The 19,081-nt window shown below is 39.1% G+C and overlaps 1 protein-coding gene across 1 annotated transcript in view; it reads left to right on the forward strand.

The window, feature by feature from the left end:
* The window catches only part of LDB3 (LIM domain binding 3), a 74,312-nt gene that overhangs the window by 19,198 nt on the left and 36,033 nt on the right, over positions 1-19,081 (forward strand). The window contains exon 2 of the mRNA XM_035889234.1: positions 14,539-14,690. Within this exon, the coding sequence (XP_035745127.1) occupies positions 14,539-14,690 (152 nt within the window). The remainder of the gene's footprint in view (positions 1-14,538; positions 14,691-19,081) is intronic.

Raw genomic sequence — 19,081 nt, forward strand, 5'->3', positions numbered from 1 at the left:
GAAACACTGGCACAGGTTGCCCAGAGAGGTAGTGGAGGCCCCATCCCTGGAAACATTCAAGGCCAGGTTGGACGGGGCTCTGAGCAACCTGATCTGGTTAGCAGTGTCCCTGCTCCCTGCAGGGGGGTTGGACTAGATGACCTCTAGGGGTCCCTTCCAACCCAAAACATTCTATGATTCTATGATTCTATGGCAAGTTAAGTTAGATGTGAGTCCTGCCAGCGTGCTCTTTTGTGAAGGGAGTTCGCTGTGGCCCTAACCATAGTCATTAGAGAGGGATTCTCGAATGTAAACTTACAAGTTGTTACTTTTGATAAGAGCAGGGAGGTTCCTCTTCAGGACAGAAGCAAACAGGGACATGAGCACCAGGCTGCCCATGATCCTTAGTTTTACTTCCATACTCATAAAACCAACAAACATTATCATAAAACTGTAGGGGGAATAGAAGAGTTTTTAGAATAATATTGTAAATTAAAGGTATGCTTTCCAAATGTCATTTGAGAAGAAATCATCGGTATTTTGCCTGAGGTGAAAAGGCAAACTCTGATTTACCATTGCCAGGCAGCTATGTAGTCATTGGTAGTGCTACACAGCAGTTAACAGAGAAACTGAAATACTTGCACTGAAGAGAATAACTTTGTGCTAAGTAATGGGGAATTGGGACCACAATATTTTTGCAGTGCTAAAGCTTTATTTCTAATGTGTTGACAGACAGGACAGAAGAACAAAATCCCAAAAGACAGAAGTTCTCTGGTCCTCCAAGCGAACAGGCTAGGGTCACAGGAGGAATATGCACAATGGAATTCATTTCCTGCGTGAGACTCCTTGACTCACTAACTTCCATAACAGCTCGATTCACACCTTACTTGGGGAAGGTACTTGTAATCATGCTGTTTCAAAAGCTGTTAATCTTAGAGCAGTTATGTTCTTTGCCTTTCCTTCTTTAGAAGGATTTAACCACTTTTCATATTCAGACTTGCAGTTCTCTGTTCTGGTTTTTTTGAGGGCTGATTATCAGTGTACCTACTAATACAAGCACAAGACCTTCTAATTACATACTGATTTAGCATAAACAGCGCACCGCCTTCTTATCAGTCTTTACATAAGATGGGCATGACTTTGTGTCATATCTGAGTTACAGCCAGCAAAAGCTCAGCTTGACAGCCTGGTGCTTTTTCCCTCTGGACTATCGCATTGCACATTCTTACAGGGTCATGCATGATAAAAAAGGATAAGGGGCCTCCAAAGAGACGTGACCGATACCTTATTGTCTGTGGAGCTTTTACCTCTCCACTATCACTACAAATCTCTTCATGGGGTCTGCAACAGATGCTAAAATTATTGCCTAGACTACAGGGCAGAGTGGCGCAGAGATTGAAATCCATGCTTTCATGTGAGTTCTGTTGGTCTGTGGCATTCACAGAGAGCAGCAAAGTTTGATGAGACAATGTTAGGTGTTTTGAAGTGGAGAGTGAAGACAGTGTCTTGTTCCTCTCTGACATAGCCAGAACCTTGTAAAATAAGTTTTTTTTCTTTTTCTTATGTCTCAGTTTCTCCTTTGTATTTGTATTTTCATTAGGAACTCCTTTTAATACCTGGATTTCTTTATACTAGTCTTCTGTATCATTTGCCCAAAATACTGCTTGATGTCTTGTTCATCACTCTGTGAAATGTATTGAGTCTTTATTTCCAATACTTCTATTACCCTGAGGTATAGGGCCAAGGAAGGTTTGGGCCCCATTATGCTAGGCACCATATATACGTAGAAGAGAGATGTCAATGCCTCACTGTTTAAAACCAGAGAATTTTGACAAATTTCTGGTGTGTCTTTTCATCAGAGAAGACAGATAGCTAGATTAATCTAAGCTTACATTTACATTTTCTCTGTGTGGTTGATGCGTATAGCTTTAATACCAGCTACTGTTTATGCTTAATATTTCCCTCTGCAGCCTCAGAAGTCTCTCTAATTTGATGATAAGATTTTGCTGGTAAAATGCTATTTCCAGTAGTGACTCAGGAGTCTCTTTCTAGTTCTGACTATGGATAGCTGTTAAGGAATAGCATCAAATTGTTGCTTTCTAGGTATAGAATAGGAGGTTAATGTCACACTGTGTAATAGAAATGACTTTTAGTTGAATGTATGCTGGACTGGGTGTAACCCAGAAGACTCATTGGTGTTATCTGGAATTGTGAAGGAGCTCTTTTCTGAGGATTTTATGTAGGAGATAGATACACATGAAATGGAAGCAGAAGGTAGAGGGTGCATTTCTTTCAATCCAGGAAATGATACCAAAAGGCAGAGGGGAAGGCCAGTCAGAAGAAAATGCCTGTCACCAGCTGAGAGAACCAGATAGATGTGATCTGTGGTACTATTTAAAATATGTCTAGTAAAAGTTTGAGAGCATCTTCAGACTTTATTAGGCAGTTACATGTAAAATGCATATGTTGCTCCCATATCATATACATATGTAATCTTACAGTCTTTTGAAGAGCTGTATAATTCTATAAATAAACCCATCCTGGGATAAAGAGAGATTACTAATACAGCTCCATTTGGCACTTCTGTCTGCCCCAGGAATCTCCCCAGCTGCCCAATAGCCATCCAAGCATTCTTAATTTTCATTTATTTCCGCTTCTTGGTATCTGAAGTAAAAGCCTCCTGTTGTTAAATAGGTGCATATTCACTTTGAGAAATGTTTTCTGCTGCCATTGCAGTTGGCATAGTCTTGATGTGCAGCACATCAAAGTTCCATCGCTGACAGTTTTTAAATACTTTCTCTGCAAACATGATTCATGAGACTAAACAATGTTATTGAACAAGATGCTGTGAGAGAAGGAAGGATATAAATAAAGGAAACAGATGAAAAATAAAAACTAGGGAGGGTGGGAGCCAGTCATCCACTAAGTAATCTCCTGATTTAAGAGGGTTTAGAGAAACTTGGCCAAGATCAAACTCTGACAACATATTAAAACTCAAAAACACCTACAGATTTTGTTTGCACGTGGGTGTACAGCTCTGAAAAAATGTAACTCTGCCTAGAACAGAGAACTTTCATAATTCCATCAGTCATAATTCTGGCTGGATCTGAGATTCATGTGTTGGTATTAGGAAATACATCAATCTTCCTTAAAGATATTTTTTCTTTATGCAGTCCAAAATCTCACTTTAAATCAGCCATTCAGATGCTTGTTGACAAAATAGAGTGGTGAAGCTCATTGTCTGGCAGTTTAGTTAAGTCGTCATTTGAGATCAAAGTGGAGGGTTAACTTTTTTCTATGTGTTCTTTCATTTGTCATTTGTATCAGACAGCTAACAGTTTTACTAGGAGCAGGAATCCCTATTAAAGTAACTGTCATATTTTGTCATCTACACAATTCATTGTTTAGCAATTCATTTGGTGCCAGATGAAGGAAAAAAGACAATCTGGGCATAGAAAGGCAGACCACCTTAGATTTTCTGAATTTCTTTCTTTGTCAAACAACAACTTTCCTGCTGCCTCTTCCAAACCAATTATTTTGACATGCTCCACTGTAGAAGTTAGTGTCTAACGCAGCCAGGAAAAACACTGTTAAGCCAAATTCTGAACTTGATTGCATTCCTTCCATGGACTTAAATAGATGTCCTGTGAACATTTATTCCATAACAAAATATGCAATCAGATTATCATAATTAGTGTATTTACCCTGGACCAGGAGAGGAAAATTCCTAATTTGGACATGCAGAATTTGGATACTCACTGCAGCTAGGTGTGGAGCTCATTACAACCTCTGCTTCCAGTGCTTCTGCGAAAAATGTCTGAAGTTATCAAGGAATGAATGAAAGATAAAAGTACAGCTTTGAAATGGAAGTGAAGGACCCTGCAGAATAATTCTGTTACACCCAAGCTATGTGTAAGTTATACAGAACCACATTCATCTAGATAAAGCCCAGCTAGTGATGATTTTTCACGCATAATTTGTGCACCTAACCTTTGTTACCTAAGAATGTTTATTAGATATGAACAGGTAAGCCATTTTTTAAAATGTACCCTAAGCTCCTAAACCACTGATCATGTTGCCAAACTGGGAGAAGTCTTTATAATTCATTGTTACTTTGCTTCCAAGTATAATTAACTACCTGAAAGAAATAGGAATGTACAGAGGAGAGAGGGTTGGAGGAGTATATGTAGATGGCATGCTTCAAGGCCCTACCTGGGAACACTCTGTTAAAACCTGCCTGCTCTGGAAGAATAATCCTGTCTTAGCTTGGTGCTGCTTACACCAGTAAATGGTGAACACCAAATCTGGATGAGATAAAACAGGAGAGAAGCAGAGTACTCCAAAAGGAATTGGCAGAAATGTTGCTCCCCAGGTTAACAGGTAAAAGTATCACTAACTAGCAGTATCAGTATCACAGGCAAATCTGCAGGCCATGTTTTGCAGGGGCCTTTTGGTTAGACAGAAAGCGTTCTTTCACAATTGATGGTTGCTCACTTTGCTATCTGTAATTAAAACAGTGGAGATTTTTCATTGGACCCTCTGGAATGTAGTACAAAATAGAGTTGAAGAATTTATTAAGATGGGATACATCTTACTTATCATTCCTGATGCAAACTGAAAGCTCTTCAACCCTCACCTGTTGATCACCAGGTCAGATGGTGATCAGAAGGTGAAAGGCTGTCCACAGCAGCATGTCAGCTGATACGAAATACCGACCAGACTTCTTTTCCTGCCTTAACACTTTCTTTCAAGTGCCAGCTACTGGTCATCGTCTTTGCACATTGAGATCCCCCTCCGCACACACATGTGCTGGGTAACTCCTTGGGGAATTCAAAACCTGTCATCAGAGACAACAGATCAGCTTGTCCACAAGGGAGTGCTTCTCTGGGCACCTAAAAGACTGATGGATGAATGTTGACAAAGTAGGAAATATACCTGGTATTACTGCTGGCAAGGGGTCCAAATGTCATCCTTGACTGAACAATAACTAAAATGTTCTGAGAACGTCAAAGTTTCTGGTTTTCCTACTGTGGAACTAGTTCTCTATTTCTAACAGTGAGTATTGGGAACATACTGCTGAGTGGGATGGTCAAGTAAACAAGCTTTACCATTTTAGAGAACTCTGGAGGGCCTGGGAGTTTGAATAAATAATTTTCGCTCTGCAAGAAAAATGAAACCCTGGTAGCTTATCCAAAGATAATTGAGTCTGCTTGAACTATGCACTCTCCTGAATTAGGAATCATAAGATCACAGACTCCTGCCTTCATCTGGAATGGAAATTCCCCAAGAACAGCTTTCCTTGTAGTGGTTGGGAATTTGAGTCAAGTTTCAGCCCGAAACTTGGGCATAAAAATAGAAGACATGGTGGCATTGTTTGGACACAGGTCAGTTCACCACAGGCAAATTATTATTAACTAGCTGAGGTCATTAATTTCTTAAAGCTCTTTCCAAATAACCTACTTCTAAATCAGTTTATTGCTTCTCAAATTTATGGGACATTCTTGTTAAAACCTTATTTCAGTGCACCCTTCTGGATGTTGCATTTTCCTAACTTAGCAGTATTTTCAGTTGTATCTTTTAGGACGTGTTGACTCATGAACAATATTGAAGTTTAATGAAGACTTTCTGTAAATTTTCAGAACATAATATCATTGTCTTTTGTGTAGTGTTTCGTAAAAGATTTTTACCTCAGATTCTCCCTAGGAAATGGTGCAAGTTGGGAAGGGGAGCTGATGAAGCAGCACCCTGCAGGGAAAGAAGACTGTTAGTCCAGGTTACCTTTGTATATAACGCACCCAGCTGATCTGATCTATTTCTGCCCAGAAATTAAACAAGCTTGTGAGCCCTAGATTAATGTAGGAGCCACTCTGTCAGGATTTACTTGGCCTCCTGTTTCATCACAAGCTTGATGGTTTGTAGGGGAGAGGAGGATGGAAACTGTTATGGTCACTAAATCTACCCATGTTGCATTAGTAGTTAAATAAAAATCACTATCTCTTTCTCAATAAATGATACTTTTTCCATCTTACTCATTTGATTTTTTGAGTCTGAAATAGCCTTTAGCTACAGACAGTAACACTATGTTAAAACACTTCATTTCTATTATTTCATTTTGTCTGTAAACAGGAAGCCATTCTAAAGTCACATAAAAAATTGTTATTGTAGAGTATACGGAAAATACACTAGTGTATGGAAAAAAGACAAAAACCCCACATTTTGAAAACTTTTCAGCTTACTACTGCTACATGCCCTGAAGGCACTGTGAGATGCGTGGGAAAGTACTCAGCTACATTTATGCAATAGAGGATTATAAAGCTGATGGATGTAAAATTCACTTAGAGGGATGCTTTTACCTTGAAAAAAACATATATGCCACTGGCTTGCGTTTTGTAAAATAAAATCCGGGGGGTTTCATTATACTCTGCAAGCTTTAAGTGGGAAATTTTTGAAGATTGCTGTACTCGCCACTTTAATGGGTTAAAACACTTAAAACCAGCATTGGCTTCATCACTCTATAAATAAAGTTCAATCCTTGTCCTCAGCAACAGCCATTTCCCTCCTCAGACGAGATAAAGAAGCAGTAAAACAAGATGCTTCCTTTTAAAATTCAGATTGTGTTGCCCTTTATTATTTTGTCAGTCTTCACAATCTTCAACATAACAAGTTTTCCCTTTTTGATTTAAGATCAACAATATGTTCAGATTATTTCCTGTTAAACAAATGTGGCTCCTGTGGCTTCACAAGGGAAGTGGCATCTCTGTGTTCAACAGAAAAGCTAAGAAAACAAAGCTTAAGCTATTACATTTTAAAAGGTAAAAGAAACATCCTCCGCCTATACAACTTCCCTTCCTTTCTGAAACATCCAGCAGTTTATGTACCTGTTAAATGTGTCAGGATTGTATTTTATCTGCTACATCTTTAAATTTCCAAGGATCCTGCTGGGATACCTGGCAGGATGTCATGTTGTGCACTAAACATGATACAGCATTTTACAGAAGAAATTTACATTGCACTTTCTCAGGGGAACTTTGCTTCTGTTTGTTTGGGGGTTTTTTTATTCATTTGGATCTTGAAAGGAATTCCTCACACTCTGAAGATTGAAGCCTGTGCTTTTGTTTGTTCTCTCACAGAGCATGGATGAATGCTACAGGTACAAACCAGTTATTCTTGTGGATAAGGAGAGTGTTAAATGGGTAATTGATGCTATATGGTGGATGGTTAATGCTGGGCCATCCAATTGAAACAGATTCACATTGGGCAATAGGGGCCTCTTAAAACCTAAAAGTAATGGCATGATACCAAGTGTAGTTCTTGCAAATTTAGTTCTGATTCAACATCTCCGTCACTGTGGACATGTGCTACATGTCATCATCTTTCATATGGATGCCTTTCTGTGTGTACTATACTATTCTAGCATCTGCAGGCAAAGCATGGAGTTGAATACTACATACTTCTGGTTTAGAAACAGGGCTGCTATTTGCGGTGTCAAACTGGCAGCTCGTGTTTTAGTGATCAGAGGAAGAATTACTCCCCTGGTATTCTGGTTGCCAGAAACAAAAAGAACTCAATAAACAAATGCACATTTAAAGAATAGTTAAACATAAGCCTGCATCAATGTAATAAGTACCCTAATTTACAAACACAGCAGAAGAGTCAATTACATGTCAGTCAAATCTGTGCTGGAACCTCAGGACTTACTCAAAGTCAAAGCTATTTTAAGTTGCTTAATATCAAAAGTGGCTGCAGGCCACTAACTGCCAAACTAAAACTCTCAGTATTGTCTCGAATGCCCTTTTAGTGACATTAAGCGCAATGAACTTGAAAAAAAGAAAATCTTACTATAGTGGCCAATAGCAAAAGACATAAACCCCTCAGTTTATTGCTAATGCTTGTAGGGGAGACAAGACAAATTGTGTTTGTATGAGGAGGTCAAAAAACTGCACAGAATGTAGAATTCAAGAAGCCGATAGCTATGAAAATGTGAAAGGCCATGTTGATAACTGAGATCTGTCTACTTGAAACACAAGAAAACATCCCACCTTATAAAACAGCCTTAAAATGAATTAAAATTTGAAAGAGAGAAGTAGGGAAGAGGAAGGGGAACCTTTGAAGATACTTGGCAGTACTGATCCTACAAGCACTTAGAAGCTGAGTGTAACTTCGCTGCAGGGAGTTGTCCTGTGGAAGTCGACAGAACTGCTCACACACACGGGGCTGCCAGAATACTGAGGATCAGTACCTCAGTCATAGTCTCAGTTTTGATTTGCATTAAGGTTATTAAACTCTTTGATAGCAAAGAAGAACATGCTCACTTGTTCCTTAAAATCTGTTGTTGAAACAAAACAACCAACATTCGTTATTATATGACTCACCTCTGCTTCCCTTTCATTTCTGCAAGGTACACAGCACACACTGTCTTGGCACAGTACGTGATGCTAACTGAGAATAGACCGAACAGATCTAACACCTATTTTTAGATGAAGACTGGGAGAAGAGAGATTACTATTAGTCATACCATACAAGATTTAGAGAGCTGTATAGTCTTCTAGCTATGTGAACACATCCTATTAAAAAGCCACATCCACATTTTGACTATCATCTGTATAGTTGGTATACATAGGCTAGTCATGCTTCTAACAGGCTAAGCTGCAAACTCCAAAATATTTCCTTTTTTTTTTTTTTAAACAGAAGATTGACAATTTTTCAATGTGATAATGTGTAGTTGAGGCAGGAAATGACATGAGCTTCCTTCCAACGAGGGACAGGAGCGTTCACGCTTACTCTCAAAAAGTCCCCCAAAGCCTTGCCTAGGGCAGTCCCCTAAGCGTTGCCTATATGCTTCATTTCATTTCCCAGCTGAAAATCTTTTACATTGGGCTTATTTTCATCACCTGGGTCTATTTAGCTTGGCAAGAAGGGCTAGCTGTCTGTCTTTTTCCTTGAGGATCCTATATATTGTGTGTGAACAGGAGCCTTGTAAAGGCATTAAGCAGAAGGAGAATTTCTGGTGTTAACTGAGGTGGTACCCTTCCAGCATGGCTTGGCATCCCTGAGGCTGAGGTAAGCCGGATAGCTCAAGTGCCAATAGCCCTTCTGCTCTCACAGTACGGATTTCAGGACAGGGTGTCCTGAACTGTAAGTGCTTGACTGGCTGTCCCACAAAATCTCTGTGCTGCTGTGGCGTCGTGGCTCCTGGTACCCAAGAGAGGTAGATTAAAGCTATTTTAGGTGTTCTCACATGTATTGTAATCTCCCTTCCTAACTACAGATGAAGCATAGCCTGAGAGGCCACTTCAGAGTGTCTCTGTGGCTTGCCAGCTCAGCTCTGTTTAATATAAATGGAAGCTCTTCAAGGTGTCAGTAGCACATTTTGCAGATGCCCTGAGTGTTCATTTAAGGCAGGTCTTGTTGTTTCATTAAAAAAAAAATGGGGGAGGGGAGGGGGGGTAAAGCCTGGCAGTAAATTGAAAACAATGAGACATTTTCTTCAGGTAGCTGCAGAAAGGGAATTTTTCTTAGGTTTGGTTAGTGATATGTGCAAAGACTTTCATTTCCAGTTTCCTATGGTCCTCTGTCTTTACACTTAATTGGTCTTGCTCAGCTCTTTCCATCTGACACTGAAAGCTATAAAAGCCATCATCAAAGATAGTGGGATGTTTGCTCTATGGTATAGGTTATCTAGGTGTTTTCTTTTTCTGTTCCTGTTTTATGCCTTCTGGCAATGTGTCAAATGAAATGGTGAATTTCTGCCTGATGACTTCTCCCAGTGGGTTTTATTCCTTTTATTTGCTGTTTTTTCTTGTCTAGAATTGTCATCTTTTGTCTAAGAAAACCCACCATTTTCCCTTTGGAGCTGTTATGCGTTCATTGTGCAGACAGCAATGGAAAGTGACTCATTTAGGAAACGATAACATAAATTTCCTCAATTAATTTGTTAACAATGGGAAAGGAACTGATGTCTCCAGTCCAGAGATAACTACTTGGATTCATATGGACATTCACCAGTGCAGTGCAACTGTTCAGCGGTGGGATTTCAATGCGTGTCTCTCCTCCTTTCAGTAGGTTGTGCTTGTATGCGCAAAACGAGGAAGCTTTGGTGCCACTCCCAGGCATGGTGAGCCTCAGTGCTTAGAAAGCCCATGAAGGTTTGTTGGAAGCATCTATATGAAAACCTGCTTGCAAAAATCTAACCGAGGGGGATTTAGATGCTGTTTTCTCCAGAAAGGAAGCACATTTTATTTTCTAGTCGTCCTTAGTGTCTGTCCATTCCTTTTCTTGTAACAGTATATTATGGTCTCTGGTAGCTGATAGCTTATGTCCTGTCTCTGATTTCTAGCCATTCTGACTATGGAAAGGAACATTTTCTTTTAATGTTTTCTTCTGTCCCAGAGATGCTGGGGAGGAGAGTGGATTCATCCACAGTGCTTCAGCATATTTCTAGTGCTAGTGGCTACTTGATTCTCTGAAATGTTGCTCTTGATTGAGAAGAGGAAAATATAATTTGTTAATTTTGGGTTTGGGGTCAGGCATAGCTCAAGTCCTGGAAGGAGAAGAGGCCCTGGCTAATGCTGCAAGCTATCATATTAACACCTTCTCAGTTGTATAAGCCTCCCTATGTATTTTTGTCTGCCTTGTAAATTAGGAGTTCCTTGGGGTAGGAAAGCTGTGTCCATCCATCTGTTTATACAAGCATTCTCATTAGTATTTTAATACTCAGCCACTCAAATGCTGCCTGATCCCTCTCTCTCCCACTTCAGAGTGGAGCTGAGGGGGCTTGGGTGGGAACATGTGCTGTTCTCAAGGTGGTGCAGCAGCTGCACTTTGTACACGGCCTCCCAGAGCTCCTGCTAAGTAGTATTTACTCTGAACCCGGTGCAGACTTATTTTTTAGGGCGCAGCTGTCACTGTTGTACTATATATTCACCCAGTATACAGATCTGCTCACAACAGAGCGTAGTAAGAATTCTCTGTAGTGCATTGAAAGCAACATGTGATACTTCCAGCCTGCCCACTTGCTTTAAGCTGGGGATATTGGAAGTCAGATGTCTGCCTTGTAGGAAATCTGTGAGGGCTGAAAATTCACATATCTGAAGCAGCAAGCGTTCCTCTGCATTTCTGAGAGAGGTGAAAGATGCTTGGCTTTTTAAGACCAAGTCTGTGCTTGGGCTTGAGGCACTAAGGAAACACTATTAAAATCAGATCTGTCAGTGGTACCCTGGCTTGGATTTTTGTAAATCAATTGACAGAAATAGCTATACCTTGAATCTCTGGTGAACATCTCGCTGTACCCTTAAATAAAGGCATTTGCAACACCTAGCATCTGAAAGCTATGTTGGAATACAGAGCAAATGAGCTAAGACTATTACAAAGGTTTTCTGAAATAGTTCTGTCTAGAACTTGGCCAGAGATCTTTAAAGAAAAAAACTTTGGTGATCAAATTGAAAAATGCGTATTTGGCCTAGACAGAACTGTATTTCTCTACTTTTGTTACTTCTGTTAATAGAAACGAGGCTGAGGCGAGAGCAAACTAGAACTCTCTGTGTAGACAGATCTGGATTTGCAGTCTAATTCCAAGGGTTAATTAACATTCACCCTTCATTTAAAAAAAACATTTTTTAAAAATCTTTTTAAATAGAAAGTAATCCCGAAAGATTTCACAAAGACATAGTGAGATCTTCTCTGTTTGGAATTATATTTACTAAATTTTAGTAGATCAGAGATGAATTTGTGAAGGAAAATACCAACAGATAAACACTTTGCATTCCATTCCTTTCTGCTGGATCTTTAAAAATGGGAACAAGATAGTCTTGAATGTGCCTTGACACTTCAGATCTGGCTGCCCTGTATCTCCGTCTGTGCACTGGTATTTTGTCCCCACCAATTACTGACTGTTCTCAGTGTCTGCTGGAAATGCATGCTGTGGGTTCCCTTGAAAGTCTCGCAGAAAACCTATTAGCTTCTAACTAAAATAGGCATAATTTTGTACTTTGATTTGAATATTTTATACAGATTATACATCCAGACTTTAATAATGCCTTCTGTATAAAGCTCTATAGAGCCCAATAATCTACATAGCATGCTCTTAGCTGGTGGCAAGACACAGGGAAGAAGTAAGTCTTTCCTGATACTTATTATGGTTCTGAATTACAGATATAATAAACTAGATCCGTCTTTTATACTTTTGAGTCTTACTGCCTATGAAGCTAGGATAAGCTGAGTTTTAGTGGTAAAGTGACATCAGTGGAGTTTTGGCCCCTGAAATGGGAATTGGGAAGGTAGAGCTGTATGAAGGAATCCAGCCCAGAATTTGTTACCACTATACTTAGCTGAAGAGATGACTACAAATCCCTTTATTTCCTTTTCAAATAAAGGAACACTGGCAGGTAAGCCATGATTGAGACTGTTTCCTGATCTTTCACAATATAGTTCTCCCGTAGCGCTTTGTCTCAGAAAGGGTGTTGCAGTGGCCATAGCTGGAAATTCATATAAATCACAAATTCAAAGTTACTCAGGACTTTTTGTTTGATAGATTCTTCTGATGTATATATTTTTCATTTAGGTAGTGTTTTCTAAAAGTGTTAGGCAGAAAATATCCACTAGAGTAAGTGAAATCAGGTCACTAGTTATAACCATCCCCTCCCTCTAAATTTGACTCTAATTCTAGGACAGTTGTAGTTAGCTGCTATATCTTTATTTTAAGAAATAACATTTAAATTTGGGGCTTCGAAAAGCAGAAGTCAGAGAAACTGAGAGGGAAGTCAGTATGTTACAGCTATCTTAAACTAGTCCCAGATCTAGCCTTCTTTGTCCTTTCTGTGGAAGCTCTGCTTCTCTGGGCTTGTTTTATTTGAAGCATCACTGGGGAGTAGAGGGAGAGAAATGTGTGTGTTAAATAAGCATTCACAAATTTGGGCAGATGTATGACTTTCAGTAACTGGGTTGATGTTCAAAAACTAGTCTTTGTTCTTGATGAGCAAAAGAGGGAGTTCCCAGTGCTTGGAACCAGCTATCTGGAGACTGGAAGGATCAGCATCATGCAGTTAAGATTCTGTGGCAAGAACTTGCATGTTTCATGAGGAGGTAAAAAGTAGTATCTTAGAAAAGTGATGTGTCAAGATTATTTATTAAAAAATCTTTATCAAGAAGGGTTAAGCCTTGGTGTCTACCTGACTGGCAGACAGTTTATGTTAATAGAGAAAAAGGATAAATTGAGATACTGAAGTGTACTACTTGATGAATTCAAGTCTTACTGACTGATTTATCAGAGTTTGGCTTTTGTTTACATTTTGCCTTTTCCTGACCTCTTATGTTATTGGAGATTCTGTTTCTTAACAAATTTGGGGGATGGGTCAGGGAAGGGTCCTTCAGTAACTATACGTACATGTGGGTATGCAAATAGTCCATATTCTTTATAGGAATTTGACTTCACAGTTTCAGCCTGGCTGAATTTACAGGGGAATTTTGGCTTATAATCAGACACATCTTTCTTTTATGTTCACTGTGCTGAAGGAACAGAGTTTTTGACTGCAGTGTTTATTGTAGTATTTTAGATTATCCTTGAGTTTTTTTAGAAGTGAGGATTGTAAGATGTAAGGAACCTAAAAATATGAGACCTATAGCTTATGTCCGTACCCTTAAGTACTGAAAGCAGAGGGCAGCTCTAATGTGCTCACTAAAATTTGTCTGGCTGATGGTGTGTGAAAGCCCTTCTGTTTTAGTTGGAGTTCCCTAATGGAATCAAGTTTCGTAAGTGGCTGTACTGTATCAATGTCATCCAGATGCAAGCTGAGAGGGCTGTGTAAAATTGAGGTCAGGATACTGTCCGTTCGGAGAAGACTCAGTTCACGAGGCATCTGGAGCTAACAAAATGTGATGCCATAGCAAACAACCAGAATTTCTGAACTGTTGTCTCAGTAGTTGGGTTTGTAGTTGAAGCATTGTGGCTTCTTACTTCTAAAAGTTCTAGTCTCTTTGGAGTGTCAGGTCCAACAGGTTGATGAGGTCATCTTGGGTATGTAGTAATCTGTCTTGGTAATGGAGCTACAGTTGTATGTGGGTAAGGTTAAGCAGAATGATTTCCTATAAAGCTTGCTATAAAAGAAGCAAAGCATGTCCAAGGCCCCTAACACATTCATTTTTCTGTCTGCTCAATATAATGAATTTGGGAAAAATGGCTTTTAGGAGGAAAAATACAATAAAATTGTGCAGTAGATAGTGGTTCATTAGTTTCCCACTTCTGCGTAATGTCTCTGTATACTACTCCAATATAAATAGTGATAATTATCCCCTTGAGGAGGAGATAATATGTGGTAAAGAAACACTACATTTGGCTTAACCTATCAAAACGGAAATAATGACAAGTAGATGTTGTCCTGGATCTTTGCAGAAATGTGAGTTAACTTTGAGTTTGTTTAATTTCTATAAATTTTGTTGTTCCAATACAATAACAGATACAGCTAGTGTTATATCTATTCTTCATTGTAATTCTGAGTGAGTTCTCTGTAAGTGCTTTGTGTACAGAATGACTTATCTTGATATGACTTTTCTTTTCCCGCACAGATCACCCCTGGCAGCAAGGCAGCACAGTCACAGATGAACCAAGGGGACCTTGTGGTAGCCATTGATGGAGTCAACACTGACAGCATGACCCACTTAGAGGCCCAGAACAAGATCAAGTCGGCCAGCCACAACTTGAGCCTCACTCTTCAGAAGTATGTTGATAGAAGTTAGTCTTTGCATTCCTAAGGACATCCTATGAAACTCATGATTAAGGGATATAAGTGTTTTATCTCTGTTAGATTTATTTGAGGTGTTTGTGGCAGGCTGAGAATTTGCATTAATGGTCTGGCACCTATGAGTTTGAAAGTGGCCTCTCTGCATCTGACAGAGTAAGAAAGGTGTAGCCTGAGTGCTGGAAAGGGAGTCAGTAGAACATGGAAAGGGCAGACTTTCTCATAGAGATGTGATAAAAAGTTATCTTACCACTGAGAAAGGAGAATCTCTTACCTTTTCCTGGTTAATGTTGCTTCCAAGGAAACGTGTTCTCAAGTCCGATAACCTTGCACAGAGATTTTCTGTAGTAGTTGCATTAATATTTAAAGTCCATAATTATATAAAGCAAAGTAACTGCTATTTTTATTGCATTGTGGAGAAGATAATTTTTACATACGCTAGGCAAAGAAAGCAGGTTGTAATGTGGAAATACAATTTCTGAGAAAATACCGGAAAATCTCATACATGGATGCTCAGTAGAGCTAAGCAGTATCAGGAACAGACTGACACCTAAGGGAAAAAGATCTTTAGCTCATGTTTCCAAGACAGAGCAGGGTACTCTAAAGCAAAATGTATGGCTGAATTTTCTACATGGCTTTAACTTAAGTTTGTCTTTAAGTGAGTGTTCCAGATAATGTATAAAATCAGTATACAAAGTAGGAAGTTGCTAATAAAATTGCAACATATTTGTTAGCTTCTGTGAGAACTCTGGCTAGATGTATATATATTTCCTGGAAATATGTATTTCCTGGAAAAGAGTTTAAATTAAAGCTCTTCAGATTTTCAGATGTTCCAGCTTTTCTCAAAGAAAAATCTTAGAGATTTTTCTTGAAGCGTGTGGTCTAGCTGTTTCAGTGAATGCAAGGGAGGTAGGGATGTGCATGGAATAATTTCTGCCGTCTTGTACAATGTGCATGTGTGCCTCTTGTGTGTTTAGGCAAGATTTTTAGCCAAAACTGAAGGGAGACTGGCAGCCTAATCCTAAATGTACTAAAATGGGCTTTATGTCAGAAGCCAGAAGAAAATGGTCTTCCAAAGTTGTTGAGGGAAGATTTGGCACTGTCTTGATGCATGTAGTTGAACTCTCATCCTATAGCCCACTCCAGCTTCTATTTGCTCCATTCTAATGAATTCTAGTGGTATTATGAATATATGTATGGTATGACATATTTTTAAAAATATTTGTATTATTCTGGATTATTTTATATTTGAAAGTTAAGGAAAATCCTTTCTGATAATTTATTTTAGAAATTCTGTCTGCTTTTCTATTTGATCCTTGTGGTTGTATATTGAGAGAAAATTGTTTCTTGCTGTGCTTTGGCTTGTTGCACATTTAACTTTCCTGAATATCGGACCTGAAGTGGTCCAGTGTCTGCCTGGCATTTAAAACTACAAACCATCACCTCTCCTTCCATGCAGAGGAAGGGTTCCCAACTCTGTGAATACCAAAACCAGATTATCCTAATACATATCAGAGATGCAAGTCACTTAAAAGAGTAATTTTGATCAAGTGTTGGCAGGGATATTTCATGTGAGTAATCATTGTGCTTTTGTACTTGCTGACCTCTAAATTACACCACCAGCAATTCTAGTGGCCACACTAAAAAAGTGTTTTACAGCATTCAGGACATCTTCCTTATTGTTTAATGATTGAAGTAATTGTTAGTTTTTCTTAAAGTATTTTGAGAATGCTAAAGCTTTATTTATTGTGGTATACATTATTCTTTTCCACATAATTCTAGTGGAAGTATCGTTATTTATTGCTTTCTTGCTCTATCGTTTCTTTTATTTTTAAGGCTTGCCTTGTCTCTTAGTTCCAAAACAATAGTATGTGATTCAGATAATTAACTTACGTGGATAATGAACAGCCAAAGTAAGCAGTAAATGGAATGTTCCACAGACTGAAACATGCTTGCATAGATAAGAGATGTAGATGAGTTAAGATCCATTTTGAAAAGAAGACAAATGGCACAAAGTGATATGAAATAATATTAAGCACAAATAGGTCAGGCAGCTTCTTTGTTAGGAAGTGAGAACTTTCACAGATGATGCTTTTACTCTAAACTCATACAATTCATAGAATTTGCTTTGTGACGTGAGCTATTAGCTTGCTATGGCGACCCATTCAGCCTCACTAGAGTTACATGGGGAAAAACAAAGACTGAAAAGTAATTTTTTTTTTAATAGAATATTTCTTAGCTGATATGGGGCTGTTCAAAAAGTTCTCTGTGGTCAGAGGCATTAAGCTGGCTTTCACTTTGCACAATTCAGTATTTATACAAGCTAAACCCTATCAGCATGTGATCTCAGCCAACTGACATATGCATAGAACTCTGTATCCCAGATCCAGTATCCCAGTGTCTTGAACAAAAGGCATCTCCACAATATTCGGGAAGTTAGATTAATCTCACCTTGAAAAATCATTTTTCCTAGGCACAAATGCGTTAATTTACCTAAGTACAAAAAGGCTGTGGTACTTTAGTCACCTGCCCAAAATTTACAATGAAATATACTTTTTTCAAAAAAAAAATAAATTTACAAAGATTGTATTGGTGAGAAGAAAAGTAGTTAACATGAAAAATATGGGAGCAGTTGCTAGCAATAGTTAATTTTCAACCACATAAGAATAAAATGGGGGAAAGGCAAAATCTCCTGGGACATGGTTACCAGGAAAATAACTGTGCTAAGAGATCATTTTTACTTTTTTTAGATATGGCTTGCAGCAGTGAAACTGGAGTGGAGTGTTCTTCTACTATGGAAAAACAAAGCTAGTTTCCATAAAGATCGTAGAGATGGGTATGCTCAGTTATCTAATTTGCATAAAAGTTTGGAAACATTGGAAATCCTTTCAAATGGAAAAGGCATATATGTGCATTAGGAAATTGACTGTTGTGATGGGAAAACTTAAGCCCTACGTTTTGATGATATTGGACATTTATATGAAGTAGTCACGTGGCTCTACAGAATATAGTTCAAGGTCATGGAATGCCTTACCAGGCAATCTGTGGCTTGGTTTTGCTGTTGCAGCACTGGCAATAGACATGAACTTGCTTGTTTAGCTTGTAAGGCCATGGAAGAAGCAGTGGAACGTGAAATCTAGACATAAATGCTCTGAGACAGAAAGCTCTTTATTTTTCTAATGGCGCTTGGCTCCTAGGAGCGATGGCCTTTCCTTTTATTGATCCTGGCCATGAAGGTTTCATGAGTATTGTTTATAACCTGACAGTTCAGACAGCGTTTCCTGCTACTCACCTTTATTATCACACTTAAGTTCCCTGTGGGGTTTCTTTTTCAGGGTGGGGCACTGTTTATTTTTTATTTGGCTTTCAAGAAAAGCTGTACATGGTGTCAGCACTTGTGCAGGACATCAAATTGCAAGACATCAAATGTAGCGGAAGGGAAGCATTAGGAATGCCTATTTGTACTTGCCTGTCTAAACAATGAGAGTCTGAACTTCTTTGGCTATACAAACTTAGTTTTTCTTCAAGTACCATCAATCTGCGCTGTTCAAGGTACACTAACGTAGGTCTTCAATGAGTGCTTAGTGCACAGTGTTGGCTGAGTGGAATTCTCCATGTTTCAGCCATGTAGATATCCCATTATGGGTTCAGGAATTTGTGGATGTCGAGTTCTTTTTTCTGACAGCTTTCGTCCCTAAACTCCCTGCTAAATTTGTTCTTACCACCTCACCCATGCTGTGTTTTCACATGAAACCACAAAATTAGGATGGAGGTCTTGCCAGCTATGCCAGAGGTTTGATCAGCCAGCCAGAACTTGTCTTGTTACTGGCTTGAGTGAAACTCTGCTTTTTCTGGCTGTTCATTTTCAATGCCTGACTGTCTAGTTCTCCAGAACCTGCAGCGTGACTCCTTGTGCTGCTTTTGGGAAGGCAAAGGATGCAGACAGGCAAGTGGCAGGGAGTTGAAATATTTGGAAGATTCCTGGAGAAAGAGACCTGTGATCCAGCGGTGCGGGAAGGTAGGGCACCCTCCAGACCAGCTCTACTTCCTTCAGTATGAAGGCAAAATACATCTAGGAAGTCAATTCTCTCTTGCTGAAGAAGAGAGCAGCAGTGAGGGGAGAAGGAAAGGCATTTCTTTGGCACTGTGCACTATTACCCGGTAGAACTCCATGAGGCATGATAGTATTCAGGCAAACAAAGCTGATATTCTAAAACATTAGATACTTACATAGCTGCAGCTCGTTCCTTAGAAACCTACATTGCTCTGGATGTACTGAGGGGGGATTGGTGCTAGTTCTGCTAGACAATACTATGGAAGGATCATACTCTATAGTGACCTGGGTTGTGGTGGAAAAAGATACTGCTTTG

Source organism: Egretta garzetta, unplaced genomic scaffold (assembly GCF_000687185.1).
Source record: "Egretta garzetta isolate BGI_Z169 unplaced genomic scaffold, ASM68718v1 scaffold280, whole genome shotgun sequence".
Taxonomy (NCBI): Eukaryota; Metazoa; Chordata; class Aves; order Pelecaniformes; family Ardeidae; genus Egretta; species Egretta garzetta.